This window comes from Equus caballus, chromosome X, assembly GCF_041296265.1.
Source record: "Equus caballus isolate H_3958 breed thoroughbred chromosome X, TB-T2T, whole genome shotgun sequence".
In the NCBI taxonomy this organism is placed as follows: Eukaryota; Metazoa; Chordata; class Mammalia; order Perissodactyla; family Equidae; genus Equus; species Equus caballus.
In genome coordinates this window covers 106,693,255-106,709,414 of record NC_091715.1, presented here as the reverse complement: position 1 = coordinate 106,709,414, position 16,160 = coordinate 106,693,255, and the positions used below count along the sequence as shown (strand labels likewise).

Genomic DNA, 16,160 nt, shown 5'->3' with positions numbered 1-16,160 from the left:
TATTATAGAAGTAGAAGTCCTCTATGTTGTTTTTCATACTGGTTTGTTATTTATATTATGGACATCAGCCTTGTCTTTATACAAGTGCTGAATACATTCTTCCAGTTTATCACTAGCCTTTTAATTTATGGGTTATTTTTTTCATAAAGAGGTTTTTAATTTTGTTGTCATCAAATCTTTCATTCTTCTCCTTTGGGTTTTTATGCATGCTTATAAATGCCTGCCCCATATTTTCTTCTAAATCATCATGTTTTAAAGAAAAAGAAATAACTCCTCAGTATAAATGAGTTTTATTTTTAGCATCAAGTTTATTAATTACAAAAATAATACATGCACATGGTAAAAACATCAAGTAGAACAGAGGGCTATAGATGAAAATGAAAAGTTCCTTTCCTCTTCTCCCACTGCCCCTGCTTGCCAAATTCCACTTGCCAGAGGTAACTGTTGTTAGCAATTTCTTGTATATATCCTTCCTTCCATACATATACTGGACACATACAGACACATGCATATTTAGCCTTTTGCACACAAATAGGATACACACACACACATACACACACACAGAGCTTTGAAATTTTTAATTTAACATTATATCTTTGAGCTCTTAATGTGACTGAGTATTATCACATGTTTACCAGACTAAAAGAGAGACCAGGGCAGTCAGAGAACATGGTAGGGGAAGTGCACAGGAAAAGGCATATTCAAAAGCCAACACTTAGCACAAAAACTTGCACATAATAAATGCTCAATAAATAAGTGTTAAATAACTAAGGGGAAAGAAGAACTTGAGAAAACTGGAAACAAACTGCGATCTTGACCATTCTTCTCAGGCCGGACCTGGTCTCCTGACTGAGAGTACCATCTCCCAGGGCAGTGGGGAACAATACATGATGATGGATAAGGTCACGGAGCAGCTGGTCCTCTCGCTTGCAATAACTTCCCACTGTGTGTCTCTTCTCCCACTAGATTCACTGCCTTCAGCACACTCATTTAGTTCAAACACACAGTTCACACTGACTACACAGCACGAAAATCTGGGAGCTCCAAGACTACACAGCTGAGTGATATTACAGGTCCACACTCATACAAACAGCTACCATTAATCAGTACCTACTGTGGGGTAGGCACCATGTTGTGAACAACAGCCCTGAAAGGTTAATGTCAATTTATGTCCATTTTATAGACGAGAAAATTAAGGCTCCAAGAAACCAAGTGACTTATTCAGGGTCACACTGCTAGTCAAGTAGCTTCCAGAGACAACTGTACACCTTAATCAGGACAGCCGACTCTTCTGTCGACCCCACACCACATTCGCTCCTATTTCACAGACTTTGTGCTATATTCCTTGCCTGGCATTCCCTCTCTCCACTTGTCTCATCTGGTGTTCTGTGGAGGCCAGGCAGAGACAGAAACATGGGGTGGTGCAGGATCCACGCCAGACTCTGCTATATGCTGTCAGGGATGAGGAGTGAGTCAGTCAGAGGAGCCCGTGAACAAGAACACACACGTGAGGGAGGTGTTACAAGTTCAGAGAGGGAGTTGAGCCTGGGAACTGGAGAGCACCCTCAGGAGCCTGGGATACGGATACCCAGCTAAGAAACTCTAATGCAAACATTTCTCTCTCCCAAGGCGCTTTTGGTGAGCTCCTCACAAACACAGCCGTGGCTTACAGTCTTACAGACACGGGCCAGTATATCTCCCCCTACTTCAATCCTACTCATTCTCAAGGCCCACCTCAAGTCTCACTTTCCCTATTAATCCAGCTCATTCCTCTCTCTTTTGTGAATTACAGTTTTACTTAAAATCAGCACCATAAGATATATAACAAGTGTTTGTATACCCTCTTGTCCTTTAATCACTTCAAGTATCTTTTGTTCCCAGTAATTTTATTGAGATCATAATGGTTTATAACATTGTGTAATTTCAGGTGTAGATTATTATTTATGAATTTCTGAATAGACTTCATTGTGCTCACCACTAGTAGTCTTAATTTTTGTCCATCACCATACATATGTGCCTCTTTATCCTTTTCACACTCCCCAACCCCCTTCCCCTCTGATAACCACTAATCTGTTCTCTTTATCCATGTATTTTCTATCTTCCAAACACAAGTGAAATCATGCAGTATTCCTCTTTCTCTGTCTGGCTTATTTCGCTTAACATCATATCCTCAAGGTCCATCTATGTTGTTGCAAATGGAACAATTATGTCTTTTTTATGACTGAGTAGTATTCCAGTGTGTGCGTGTATGTGCGTGTGTGTGTGTGTGTGTCTGTGTGTGTCTGTGTATACATGACATCATCTTTATCCATTCATCGGTAGAAGGGCACTTGGGTTGCTTCCATGTCTTGGCTTTTGTGAATAATGCTGCAATGAACATAGAAGTGCATAAATCTCTTTGGGTCATTGATTTCAAGTTCTTTGGATAAATACCCAGTAGTGGGATAGCTGGATAGCACAGTATTTCTATTTTTAATTTTCTGAGAAATCTCCATACTGTTTTCCATAGTGGCTGCACCAGTTTGCAATCCCACCAGCAGTGTATGAGGGTTCCCTTTTCCCCACATCTTCTCCAACATTTGCTGTTTTTGTCTTGGTAATTATAGCCATTCTAACTGGTGTAAGGTGATATCTCAACATAGTTTTGATATGCTTTTCCCTAATAATTAGTGATGTTGAACATCATTTCATGTGTCTACCGGCCATCTGTGTATCTTCTTTGGAAAAATATCCGTTCATGTCCTCTGCCCATTTTTGACCGGGTTGTTTGTTTTTTTGTTGTTGAGTTGTATGAGTTGTTTGTATAGTTTGGAGATTAACTCCTTGTTGGATAAATGATTTGCAAATATTTTCTCCCAGTTGGTGGGTTGTCTTTTTGTTTTGTTCATGGTTTCCTTTGCTTTGCAGATACTTTTTAGTCTGATGTAGTCCAATTAGTTAACTTTTTCATCTGATGTAGTCCCATTAGTTAACCTTTTCTTTTGTTTCCCTTGCCTGAGTAGATATGGTATTTGAAAAGATGCTGCTAAGACCAGTGTCAAAGAGTGTACTGTCTATATTTTCTTCTAGGAGTTTTATGGTTTCAGGTCTTACATTCAAGTCTTGAGTCCACTTAAAGAAAGAAGATACTCAAAATGGATGAAAGTATCTTGTTTCTTTAAGTGGACTCATTCACATGTCCTTTTTCTATTGTTTCCCTGCCTGGTCTGGGTATTGGGAGACCTGGCTGGATTCCAGTCCCAACTGTCCCACTAATGAGCTTTGTGACCTGGAGCTAGTCACCACCTCTCTGAGCCTCATCTTCCCATCTTCCAGGGTTTTTGTGAAGACACAGTCAACATTATAACACAATATAAGAATGCAAGGTATTATTGCTGAAGACATTTGAACTAAGGTGTTTCTGCCTTTTACATCCTACTTAGTGGATGGATCTATATAAGAAATAGCAATCATTGCTGCTTGTTTCACACTAGTGTCCTCAGCAAAGGTTAACAGGTTTAGAACAAGAATACTATCAAAGATGGTGCCAGATGGAGGGGGTCTATGTGCAGCTGATTCGGGGGCTCTCCTTGGAAACTACCAGGTGATTCCAGGCTTGCTTATTTTTAAAGCTTCCATCTTTCTGAGTGTTTCTTCATGTAAATGATCCGTGTCAATGCTATGAAAAATGAAAAGAATCTTGTGTCAAGTTAAGCCAGCAGACGCCATCAGAAGCTTTCCTATTATCAAGGAAAAGATTCCCATTCACACTTGCTCCATGGCACCACTCAGTTACTTCACCCACTTGGCTGTCTATCATCTCCTTCCTCAGCCTTAGCTCCTTTCCTTGGGTCTCAAAAGAGAAAACACTTAACTTCCTCCTGGATTTTCACTTCTGTCCCTCCCTGCCTTTGTCTAAGGCCCTGCTCCAGTAATCCCTCAGTCCCCGCTCCTGTAACTATAACCTCTCCCTCTCCTCTCTCTGGGCTCCTTTCTCTCAGCCTACAAATGTGTCTATCCTAAAATAAGGCAAAAAAGAAAAAGAACAACTCCCTCCTTCCTGCAGTCCCACAATTCCCCCCAGCTATGACCCCATATTGCTTCTCCTTTTCACAAACTTCTTGAAAAAGTAGTCTCCACTCCTTCTCCACTTCCTTTTCTCCCATCTCTTCAAGTCACTACAATCTGGTTTCCGGCCGCACCACACCACTAAAATGGCCCTGGACAAGGTCATCTATGGCCTTCTAATTGCAAAATCCCATGGACACTTTGCAGTACTCATCCTTTTGGACCTCACTGCTACACTTGGTACTGTTGAGCACTTACTCTTCCTTCCTTGAAACTCACTTTTCCCATAGTTTCCAGGACATCTTTCTTTCTTGGTTTTCTCCAAGGATTTTCCTTTCCATATCTGCCTCTTAAAAATTGGTATTGCCCAGGGCCAATTACCCAGAGATGTTCTTCAGAGGTTCTCTTCTGACTCTCCCTAGAAGATCTCATCCATTGTCATGGCTTCAGCTATCATCTCCAGGGCACATTCCTACATCCAACTGCCTACCTACTAGAAAACTTCCTACAGTGTCCCACAGGCACTTCAAACTCCACATGCATGTCTCCGATTAAAACCCACTGACTACAAAAGAAGGTCCAGCTCTTTCAAGTATGTAGTGAAGTACAGTTTTGAGTTTTAAATGGATAGAAGCTAATCTTTATCTAGCAAAGTGAAATGAGTAGCCCTGCTAGTTATGCAATTGTAGGGTAAGTACACATTTAATGCCATGGAAGGGTAACAAGACCTTAAGAATTTTCTGAGTGACTTAGCAAAAGCTGTCTTACCTCCTCATATGTAGAGGTCACTTCTGAGGAATGAGTGGGCCAACAGCTTAGGAAGCCAAGAGGTCTTCTGAGAGCTAAGATACCGGTTACTCTCAACCCCATCTTTCCAAATTTAGAATTAGGAGCATGTATCAGGGTGAGCTAGGAGGTTTTCTCCAGGGTCCAGTGCCTGGGAAAGGCACCAAGGCCCCTAAAACAAAATTATCTTGACGAAAGAAGGTTTAAGTGGGGCCCCTGACTCAACTCAGGGGCTTACACCTTTGTGGGCAAGGGAGAGTTTCACACATATATACCTGTGGATGATTCAAGGAGCTCCTCTAGACCCAACCACCCTGATATATACGGTACTTTAAAAAGCGATGGCTGCACACTTGGCTGTGGACCAAGGTATCTGTGCCTCAGAGCCCAAGCATAATGGTACTGCAGGGCTGGGAGGGATCCAGACCAGCCAGGGCATCACCAACCAGCCACCAAGCTTCTGTGGGACTGGGCAGGAGCAGTTCTCAGGATCGGTCCCATGTGGCAGTGAGAAACAGCAGCAGCAGCGGACTGATTCTCCAACCAGCTTTGTAAGCAAAACTGGCTCCATCTTTGGGAGCAGTTTAGAAAGGGAAGGAGAGGCCTCAAAATGCACTGCTACTAGAGTATGTGAGAGAAAGAGAATGATGACTGAATTTGTCCCCAGAATTCTGTTAATAGGTCTTAGTAATCACACATGGCATACAAGGCCTTGCCTACCCCCTCAGGCTCATTTTTTCACACATTCTACTTTGTACTCTATGCTCCAGCAATAGCAAACTTCCTGGAGATTGCCCACCTCTATCCCCATCAAGTACCATAAACTGTGCTGCTTATTGTCTGGCTAACTTTGCTCATGCTATCTCCTGAGTCTGGACTACCCTTCTTCATCTTTACTCTCATTTCCCCTGGCTATAGTCCTGAGACTCAACTCAGGTGGCTCTTTCTCCAAAGAAGCTTTCCCTGACACTCTTGGGCTGGGTGAGTTGTCTCCTGCCATGATTACCCGATTGCATTCATCAGTTTACGTGCCTGTCTATACTACTAGGCCCACTGGCCCTGAAGAGTACAGACCGTGTCTCGTGTCTTATTCATTCCTGTCTCCTAGCACCTGGTACATCTGCCTAGCACATAGCAGATACTCAGCAAGTGCTTGTGGAATGAATGAAGGTAAGCTTTGTCACTCTGAGGCCACAACCTCTTCTTTACCCTTGGCCTTCTGAATGTCTAGACACCTAGTCTTTATTGAACATATCATTAACTGTCTCCTTGCCTTGCCCCTAGATGCCCTAAATTACGAACTGGTCTGCTATATGTATTTACTATATACAGAGCACTGAGCTGGGAAGTTTACAAGGGAAAATTCAATGAGGAATAAGATTCAGATTCCACACTCAAGCAGTTCTTAGAAAATAACCTTCTTCCTCCCCTCTTTCCAATTTGCAGAGAAGATGCCTCCTTTATAGGAGGCTTTCCTGGATTTACCCTCCTCTAGCCCACCACCACTTTAAATGATCCATAGTTTCCTCTCATCTTACCTCAGTAAGTATATATTTCTTTTGATTTCAGTGTTGTTTGTCTTATGTATACTCTAACATTCAAAATTTATTTGAGCTCAGTGAATGGTGTCTATTCTGTGCGTGTGTGTGTCCTTTATTTTGTATTCTGAACTATTATTGCACACTGCTATCAACCTGTCAATTGACAAGTTATAAAGGTTTGAAGGTTGGCCTGAAAACACAATGGAAGCACACTGTTTAAAAGATAAAGCAAGAGAAACAGAAAAAGGTGCAACAATTTACCAAAAAAACCCCAAAAGACAAATAATCCCATGGCATCACCAACAAAATAATTTCTCCTTGCTGTCATTTAGGACCTCTGCTGAAGCATACACACTATAAAGTGCTACCACATTAAATTACTCTACATTTAAAGAAACATTGGGATTGATCATTGAGTTTATTTCAATCTGTTGACAATATAGACTCCAGGCACCTCTTTCTGAGAAAGACACCACGGAGGTCCCTAAAGCCCTGAAGCTTATAATGTTGTGAATAATTCCCTCTTCCTGGGCAGTAATCAACACACTCTCAGGCTTTTGAAACTAACAGACTTCACTTTGCTAGTAGAGAACCAGCTTCTGTTTCAGCAAGACTTGTAAACAGGCTTTTATGCTGTTTTCATTTATGCTTAAGTCCATCAAACTGGCTTTGGAATGTGGAATTTTTGTACTCAGCTTTTATTTCCCATCATGTGTTCCAGTTCTGAACACCAGAAATGAATGGCCATTTGGCCACCGGTTAGCTGCCAACAAGCATAGTTGTATCCTAATCAAGAATTACTTTGTGTGTCATGTCAGCCTGCTGAGCTGGTAGACAGACATTGACCAGGAACGGACAAGACCTCCACTTTCTGTAATTGCATCATTACAGCTTCATCCCCTTGAGTCTTGAAGACTCTCAAAATGTAAACATTAAGGCCTCTAGCAAGTATTTGAAGAGAAAAGGGAAAGGGTCTAACATTAATGGAATACCTCCTACGTGCCAAGAATTGTACTAGGTACATTTGTAATTAACATCTCACTTCATTTAACCTCCGTGCTAACACCAGGTAGTCAGGTACTGGTATTAGCTTCATTTTACAGACAAGGATACTAAAGTTCAGGGAGGTTAAGTAAGCATGGTCATGTAGCTAGTAGATGCTAGACTTAGTGTTTAAGGCAGACGTAGCAGAATCTAGTTCTGGAGCTCTTTTTCCCGCACCAAGCTGCTTCACTTAGCAGGGAGATCCAGCACCACCTGTTCCCTGCCTCTCTCCCTGCCTGTGTCCAAGGAGGAGGCCTACCGGCAACTTCACTTACTTGGCCTACGCATGACCTGCCCTCAGCTTTTCTTTTCTCACTGCAACGGGCTATGATCAAACCCAAGATGCCTGTCCTGACCCCTCCCTCTCACTTCCTCCACCACAGTAACTTACTAGAACTCCTGAAGTTTACATATTGGATGAATCAGTGCGTCACACAGCATTTGCACTCCAAAGTCCTTGAAGTCATTTCCACTTAAGTCTAGCAATGTTAGGTTCTCATTTCTGTTGAGGACAGATGCGAGGGCTCCAGAGCATGCATCTGTGAGATGACATTGTGCTAACCTACGGGGGATTGGGGATTCAAGAAATAAATCAGTTTTACCCCAAGTTCCACAATTACCCTCCATTTCATATACAGACTGGAATAAGAGTCCAATGGCCAAGGAGTCCCTGTGCACTTACCACAAGGTCTGTAGTTTGCAGGAGGGCTGTTTTAGCCCTTCACATAGCACCTGCATGCCCTCGTCCCCTAAGGCGTTGTCACTAAGGTCAAGGACTCTCAGCTGTTCATTAGTGTAGAGTGCATTGCACAAATCCTGACAGCACTCTCCTGTCAGGTTACAGGTCCACAATCTGCCAGAAAGTAAGGGAGAGAAGGCTGACGTCATTTCATCTGCACTGGGTCACTTTAAGAACTGTGTTTGCCCACTAAAAAAAACACGTTAGAAAATCAGAGTGTCATGTAAAAAAAAAATAATCCCTTCGACCAGGGCCAAGCAGAGATTGTGGAGAGGGGAAAATTTATTCCCCCTAAATTATTTGGCTCTTCATTTATTGCTTCCCTGGAGATTCAATCACCAGGCCAAAAAATACTCATTTAATTTTGGGAGTTGCTGAAACATCAGGAAATTCTGCCTTTGGCTATAGTCCATGATACTTACGCCAGATCCTTTAACTGACAGTCAGGCTGTTTTAATCCTTCACACAGCAATTTCAGTCCCAAATCTTCAATTTTGTTATTAATTAGAAGCAGCCTTGTCAAGCTCCAGGTGGAGCGCAGGACTTGGGCGAGGGACTCACAACAAGCTGCAGAGAGGGAACATTCGGACAGCCTGGAGGGATGGGGACATCAAGGTGGCTGTTAACCACGGAAGCAGGGAGTCCCACTGAACTTCAAATGCCAAAGCCCATGAGAAGGACTAAGACAAGCAGACACTTACACAAGATTCTCAATTATACCCTTGGTATGCCGCAGACCTCCACAGAGATGCTGTACTCCTGTGTCCCCCAGGGCATTGGCAAACACAATCAGCTCTTTTAAAGTCTGACTCACTTGCAAAAAAGAAGAGAGCTCCACACAGCTAGCATCCGTGAGGTGACATGTGCTCAAGCTACCCAGAGAAAAAGAAGAAAAATGAGCCACTGCTGCATTTAGCTTCCTAGGAATGTTTTCCCAGCCTCCTCACTTAGCTAAGTCCTAGCCATCCTTCACATTTCAGTTCCTGGTCCACCTCCTTCACAGAGTCTCCTTCTGAGGTCTCCAACCCACAGCAACCTCCTCCCTTTCGCAGGGCTCATCTGACATTTCTAAATGATTCCACAGTGTTGGGCACTTGATTACACGTTGAACTGTGTCGCTCTCCAATTGTTTTACATCTGTGTGTCCTTAAGGAAAGCCTTGTCACTTGTAGTTCTTCTGCTAACTCCACTCACATCTAGTTGAGTGCATGGTAGGTAATCTTTACAGAGTTAAAATGTAATTAGTGTCATTCCTGTAAACACACAAGACCATAGTATACTGGAAAGAGCATGAGATTTGGAGAGTCACATCCTGACTATACTACCTTTTAGCAATGTGACCTTGGACAAGTCACTTATCCCCCTGATCCTCAGTTTCCTCATCTGTACAATGGGGATAAGAAAACCCACCTTATATGGTTATTGTAAGGAGTAAATTAGGTGAAATAACTTCTGGTAAGCACCAACATAGATCCTGGCACACAGTAGGCATTCAACAAGTTTAATAGTCATAAGATGATAGCAGATAGTTCTAAGAAACTTACTCTAGTTTCTCCACTTTACAGTTGGAATGTCTGAGACCCTCACAAAGATACTTCACCCCTGTATCCCCCAGGGGATTTTCACTCAGGTCCAACTCAGTAAGGTGTGGATTGCAAATAAGAACAGAGGCAAGATACTTGCAAACAGCCTCTGAGCTTTCGGGGAGAATGCTATCACACAACCTGGAGAGAAAGAAAGACCAACAGAGATAGAATTGGCTGCTTTATCATCCTACTCAACCCCTACTTGCAATACTTTATGAGCAGAGAAAATAAAGGCCCATCCATACAAAACCCCTAACCTTGAGTACGTCACAGCCAACATTTCCCATGTAAGGGACTTGTACATTGCTCCCACAACACTGTGTCCCCAAGTGGGAACTCAATAAATGGTGACTGCCCAAGAAAAGAAAAGGGTTGGGAGGAAATATCAAGATGACCTAATCTCATTTTAATTCCCTGCATAAATTTAGCACTCTATCTCATGTCTTCTTGCAAATCCCAGGGGGAAAATGCTATAATAATCATTAATAAATTTTACAGTCAAAAGCTCTTTCCTTCCCTCTTATCTGAAAGTCCATGATTCATTAATTTGCCATCCTTAGAGAGACCCAGCCCATCACCATCATCCACATAATATTCCTTCTTTGGCACAAGAGAGTAGTTTTTACTGACCTTCGTGCCTTCTCAGTCTTTGTTTCTCCATGTTAAGTAGTCCAATTCCGTGAACAATTTCCCATCAACTTTTTCTTTCGTCACTTTTAAGAATGTCTATGATATATACTACAAACTTTGAGTTCTCAATTTTCTCTTGTGTTACCAGGCTTTAAAGTCAGTCTTGAAGAGGGCTCATAAAGACATGTATCTATATCTCCCCAATTTAGAAATTTTAAATAGAGGCATTTTCCCCAAAAAATGAGCTTTAAAGTGGATTTTAGAAAGCTTTAATGCCAAAGGGGCTTCACTTCAGAAAATCACACATACATATTGTGATGGTTAATTTTATGTATCAAACTGGTTAGGTCATAGTATCCAGATATTTGGTCAAACATTATTATACATGTTTCTGTGAAGGTACTTTTTCGATGAGATTAACATTTAAATCAGTAGACACTGAATAAAGTAAATTACCCTCCATAATGTGGGTGAGCCTCATTGAATCAGTTGAAAGCTTTAATAGAAAAAGATGTGGGGCCGCCCCATGGCCAAGTGGTTAAGTTCGCGCACTCCACTTCAGCGGCCCAGGGTTTCGCTGGTTTGAATCCTGGGCGCGAACATGGCACCACTCAACAGGCCATGCTGAGGCGGCATCCCACATGCCACAACTGGAAGGACCCACAACTAAAGCTACACAACTATGTACAGGGGGGCTTTCGGAGAAGAAGGAAAAATAAAATCTTAAAAAAAAAAAAAAAAAAGAAAGAAAGAAAAGAAAAAGATTGACCTCCCCAGAAGAAGAGGGAATTCTGCTGGCAGACTGCATCTTGGACTTGAACTGCAACATTGGCTCTTTCCTGTGTCTCCTGCCTGCCAGCCTACCCTAAAGATTTTGAACTTGACAGCTGTCATAGTCCATGTGAGTCAACTCTTTAAAATAAATCTCTCTATATATTCATACTCACCTTATTGGTTCTGTTTCTCTCAAGAACCCTGACTAATACATATATGATAGTCATTACCATGGACTTTGAAGTCAGACACATCTGGCTTTCAAATTGTGCCTTTGCCAAGTTATTTAGTCTTATGACCTTGGATCTCTATTTCCTTATCTGCTAAAATGAGGATAATAATCTGAACTTCTCAGAACTGTTGTGTGAATTAAAGGAAATCATGTATACAAAGCACTCAGCACAATGTTTAGCACAAAGTAATTGCTCAATAAGTGTGGGTTATTATTATTGTCATTGATGTTATTGCCACTTACAACGAAAATTCTCTCCCTAAACTTGTTACATAGGAACAGTTTTAGGGACTGCCACTTTTATTCATCCTCTCCTTGACTCCTTGAAATCTTTTGATCACATAATATCCATCTTGAGTTGCGTATTTTTAAAATTTTTCCTACAGTATGGAACAATTTTAATAGTTACAACTTACTTGAGCTTCTGTAATTTGCAGTTTGGATCTTTCAAGCCTTCACAGAGAAATTTAAAAGCTGAAGTTTCCAGTTTGGTTTCACTCACTTCCAGTTCAGTGAGCCACTGACTGGTGCTGAGAACAGCTGCTAGCGCCTCACAAGAAGCGGGAGAGATAAGGCATCGGTACAACCTTCAGAGAACAGAAGAATAACCTCATTACCTTATTCAGGCTCTTCCCCCACACAAACAGCAATTGACAAAAACTGATACGAACACAGACAAATTCTCCTTCTAGCAGTTACCTCAATGTCTGTAAGATACAGTTTGAGTGTTTTAATCCTTGACACAGAAGCTTCACTCCTGAATCTTCCAGGGTATTTTTTACAAACTCCAAATTTGTCAGACACTGGTTGGTTTCAAACACTAAGGAGAGGTCCCTACCACAAGAAGCGGTGAGGCGGCAGAAAATCAGTCTGTGTGGAGAAAAAGTCATTTCAGAGAGGAAAGAAAATAAGACTCTTTAAAGGTACCTGTTTGCACCTTACTGATGTAACGAATTCTTTCCATTCATTCAACAATTAATCTATTGGGTGCTTCCCACTGTGCGAGATGCTGAAAACACAGAAATAATTAAGACCCAGATCTGCCCTCAAGGAATTCCCAGTTAATGGGGGAAAAAGTTAGGAAATCATAAGTGATGATACAGTGTGAAAAGCACTGCACAAGTGGTATGCACAAGGCATCCTGGGGACACAGAAGGTGGCAGAATTCAGCCTAGCTTTGGATGAGGTTTGGAGGATCAGGAAATACCTATGAGGAAGAAATGCTTGCGTGCTTTTGTGAAGGGGAACTGCAGTTGAACAGGAGTTAGGTGGATGAGGAGAATGGCAGCGGGAGAGCGGGAGGAGCTGAGGGGCAATCCGGTCATGGAGCAGCCTGTGCAAAGGCCAGGAGGCAAGAGAGAAGACGCTTTGTTTGAAAAACTGCCAATCATCTGCTATGGCCTATTTTAACAGCCTGGAAGGCTCTATATCAAACTAGTAACAGTGATATCTTCTAGGTTGGGGAAAGAGTGGGATTATAGGGGGACGTTTACTTTCTAGGTATCAAAAGATTACTTACAATAATCAAAAGCTATCGAAAAAATACTTTTTTTTAAATTTTGAAAAACATAAAGCATGCTTATTATAAATAATTTTTACAATAGAGAAAAATATAAAGAATAAAGTTTCTTTTTAAGTATTCCTACCATCCAAAGACAACCACTATTAAAATTTTGGTATATAACTTTCCAGATTTTTTTTTTAAAGATTGGCACCTGAGGTAACAACTGTTGCCAATCTTCTTTTTATTTGTTCTTTCTTTTTTTTCTCTTCTCCCCCCCAAAGCCCCTCAGTACAGAGTTGTATATTCTAGTCGTGAGTGCCTCTGGTTGTGGCATGTGGGACGCTGCCTCAACGTGGCCTGATGAGCGATGCCATGTCCGCGCCCAGGATCCAAACCAGTGAAACCTTGGGCGGCCAAAGTGGAGCACGTAAACTTAACCACTCGGCCACGGGGCCGGCCCCTTAACTTTCCAGATTTTTAATACATGCATACGTGTAGAGTTATATGTTCTTTGTAACAAACAAAATCATATAAAGATGTATTTTTAAAAGATAAAAACTTTGTCCCAACCGCCCCTCCAATTCCACCTCCCAGACATAACCAATGTTAAGAGTCTGGTGTATATCTTCCCACTTCTTTCTCCAAGATCACAGAAACACATGCAAACACACACACAGAGGATTTGTTTGTACATTTTACAAAAATGGGACCATGGAAAACATTATGTCAACTTTACATGCACTTTGTCATTCAGGCCCATAGTTAGAAACAGATTCAATTATAGCACAAGGTCACATAGTAAGTGGCAGGGTAGGGCTCAGCCTAAGGTCTGTCTGGTTTATTCTGTAGGCTTCAGAAAGCCAGTGGAGGTTTAAAGAGACATGGTCAGATCCCTCTGATGACAGGGTAGGGCAGAAGACAGATCTGATGTCAGAGGGTTGCAGTGGTCCAGGGAAGAAATGGGGGAGGAGGGGGCTGGATTAGCATTGCGGGGGAGGGGGTGTAAATTGACGGATTAGAGACACGTTTTGGGAGTGGAAATGGCCAGGATTTATGACCATTTAGGGTGACTACAGTGCTCAGTCCTGGGCCAATGGAGAATGAGGCTGTTCTCTGGCTCCACCCTCTTCCTCCAGGGGGTACCTGAGGCCAGTGAGGAATTGGGGCTGTTTCCTGTTCTAGAACATTCCATCTCTTGGAAAACCATTATGGGGGGGTACTTTTTGTACTTGATTACAAGTGCTTCATGTTCTTGATTCTAAGTCTTTTCTGACCACCCCTGTTTCTTCCCATGGAGGGATCTTATTTTCGCATCTGCCAGCACTAGCACCCCCCATCCCCCCTCATTGTCTTTCCTCAGAGCCCTTGGAGGAAAAGAGAGATGCCTCTCTCTTTTCTCTTTGGGCACAGTAGGCAGGCATGTTTGGCCTGTACCTCCTATGGCCCCCAGCTGGAGAGGTGAGGCCTGATGGGAGGTGTCCTATAGTGCGGCAAGGCAGTTAGGGGGTCTTTACGTGGGTTTGGGTGAGTGAGGGCAAGGGGAAGGGAGGAGATCGAGTGGGAAGGGAGGGGACATCCCCACAGGGCCAGTCAAGCCCCTTAGCCCCTCAGCAGCCATGGCCTTGAAACCCGACGACCTTGGTGGTGGGTTCCAGCATGGCAAGGTGGTGGCCTTCATCAATGAGAAGACAGCCAGGCATGCAAAAGGCCCTGAGTTCTACCTTGAGAATATATCCCTGTCCTGAGAAGAGACGGAAGACAAGCTCAGGGCCATCCTGGAGGACAGCGCAGTGCCCAGCAAGGTCAAAGAGGCCTGTGCCTGGGGCAGCCTGGCCCTGGGCCTGCACTTCACCTGCAGGCAGGGCCAGTTTCATGCGCACAGAGTGCAGTGGCTGCAGGACTTCGCCAAACTACATAAGTCAGACGCACAAGCCTTGGCCTCAGATGTGAAGAAGCTCACAGTGCAGCAGATGGAGAACAAGGAGACAGCCTTCCAGCTGCTGCGGCAGACTTACGCCAACCTGGCAGAGATGCAGAAAGAGCGGGACCTTCTAAGGTGGAAGCTCCTTCAGGCCCTAGGATTCCCCAGACTTGCTCCCTGCCCTGTCTCCCCGCCACACCCCCTGCCCCCGTTTCCATCCTCAGAACAGGTCTCAACCTTGTCCACTTCTCTCCAAGAGCTGGGGTCTCCCCGGGAGCAGGTAGAAGGAGGAGCAAGTGAGAAGGGAGAGGAGGGTGGCCGCTGCTTCTACTGCCACCGCTGCAGGAGGAGGAGGAAGACAGGAGAAGGATGCGGAGGGGGAAGAGGCCGCAAAGGAGCTGGGTGGAGGCCTCCTGCAGGTTCTTGGAGCTGTGGAGCAGAAATAATTACCCCTCTGGTGGGCAGAGGGAGGGAGGTCTCAGGTCTGTGGAAACAGCCATGTTTTATTTCTCTGAGACCATGAAGCCCAGGTCCAGAGTCTCCCCAGCATCCCTTCCTGTGCAGCTCCCGGCCTCATTTGCATACCCCTTCTCATGCCCCTTACTCCCCTTCCCAGAGTCAGCCACAGCATCCCCACCAGCAGCAATGTTCACATCAGGGGCTCCATCTCAGACGGCTCCCACTGGGGGCCCTCTAGTGTTACCTTAGGGTCTAATGTGGGGGCTCAGGGTATAGACCTTCAATCCCAAAGACACAGGAGAGACTTCGATCCCCATCATCAGAGAAGACCTCCAGTATTTCACAGGCCCGAGGATTGGGACTGCCCTTGGTGTAAGGCCGTAAATTTTTCACAGAGGGAGATTTGCTTCCGCTGCGGGAGGGGAATCTAGCTACAAAACCCTTGAATTCAAAAATGTGAAACAGAACAGAAAAATATCCCAAAGGGAAATCAATTTTCAGAGGCAGGGGAAGAGGTAGGGGAGGGTTTGGGGGGAAAGGGTGGGTGGATGGATGGGGCAACTGGGTTGTGAGAGAAGTGGGAAGTGGGATGGGAGGTGGGGTGTGAGGTGGCCACTGGGGAGGTTATAGATTAGGGGGCTGGCAGGAGAGAGATGTAGAGACATGTTTGATGACTCCCTTTGCGTTCCAGAGCATTGGCATTCCACACCCCAGAAGTGCTGCAGCTTCTATTTGTGTCTCTCTCCCCCAGCCCCGGTATCTGGTGGACCTGGGCAGCTATGTATACAACGAACCACTCCCTCCCCAACCTAGGCTATAGATGATGGGAGCAGGAGTGGGCATTTGACCCATCCTGAGCAAAACAGATTCTCACACTAGACAATCTGAACAGAGAGG

At 43.8% G+C, this 16,160-nt stretch overlaps 2 protein-coding genes across 4 annotated transcripts in view; one reads left to right on the top strand and one right to left on the bottom strand.

The window, feature by feature from the left end:
* Window positions 1–288: 288 nt before the first annotated feature.
* Window positions 289–16,160, bottom strand: part of LOC102148739 (NACHT, LRR and PYD domains-containing protein 12) — a 39,557-nt gene continuing 23,685 nt past the window's right edge. For all 3 annotated transcript variants that reach the window (XM_014729077.3, XM_070256858.1, XM_014729078.3), the window contains exons 6-13: window positions 12,079–12,249; window positions 11,796–11,966; window positions 9,702–9,881; window positions 8,859–9,029; window positions 8,580–8,750; window positions 8,101–8,271; window positions 7,810–7,980; window positions 289–3,658 (exon numbers count right to left, since the gene is read on the bottom strand). In XM_014729077.3, the coding sequence (XP_014584563.1) occupies window positions 3,577–3,658; window positions 7,810–7,980; window positions 8,101–8,271; window positions 8,580–8,750; window positions 8,859–9,029; window positions 9,702–9,881; window positions 11,796–11,966; window positions 12,079–12,249 (1,288 nt within the window). In that variant the 3' untranslated portion in view covers window positions 289–3,576. The remainder of the gene's footprint in view (window positions 3,659–7,809; window positions 7,981–8,100; window positions 8,272–8,579; window positions 8,751–8,858; window positions 9,030–9,701; window positions 9,882–11,795; window positions 11,967–12,078; window positions 12,250–16,160) is intronic.
* On the top strand, window positions 12,661–15,709 carry LOC111771574 (testis-expressed protein 13A). Its single transcript, XM_070258285.1, is given in 5 exon segments — window positions 12,661–12,730; window positions 14,633–15,100; window positions 15,150–15,262; window positions 15,264–15,477; window positions 15,480–15,709. Coding segments are annotated over 5 exon segments (1,095 nt in total).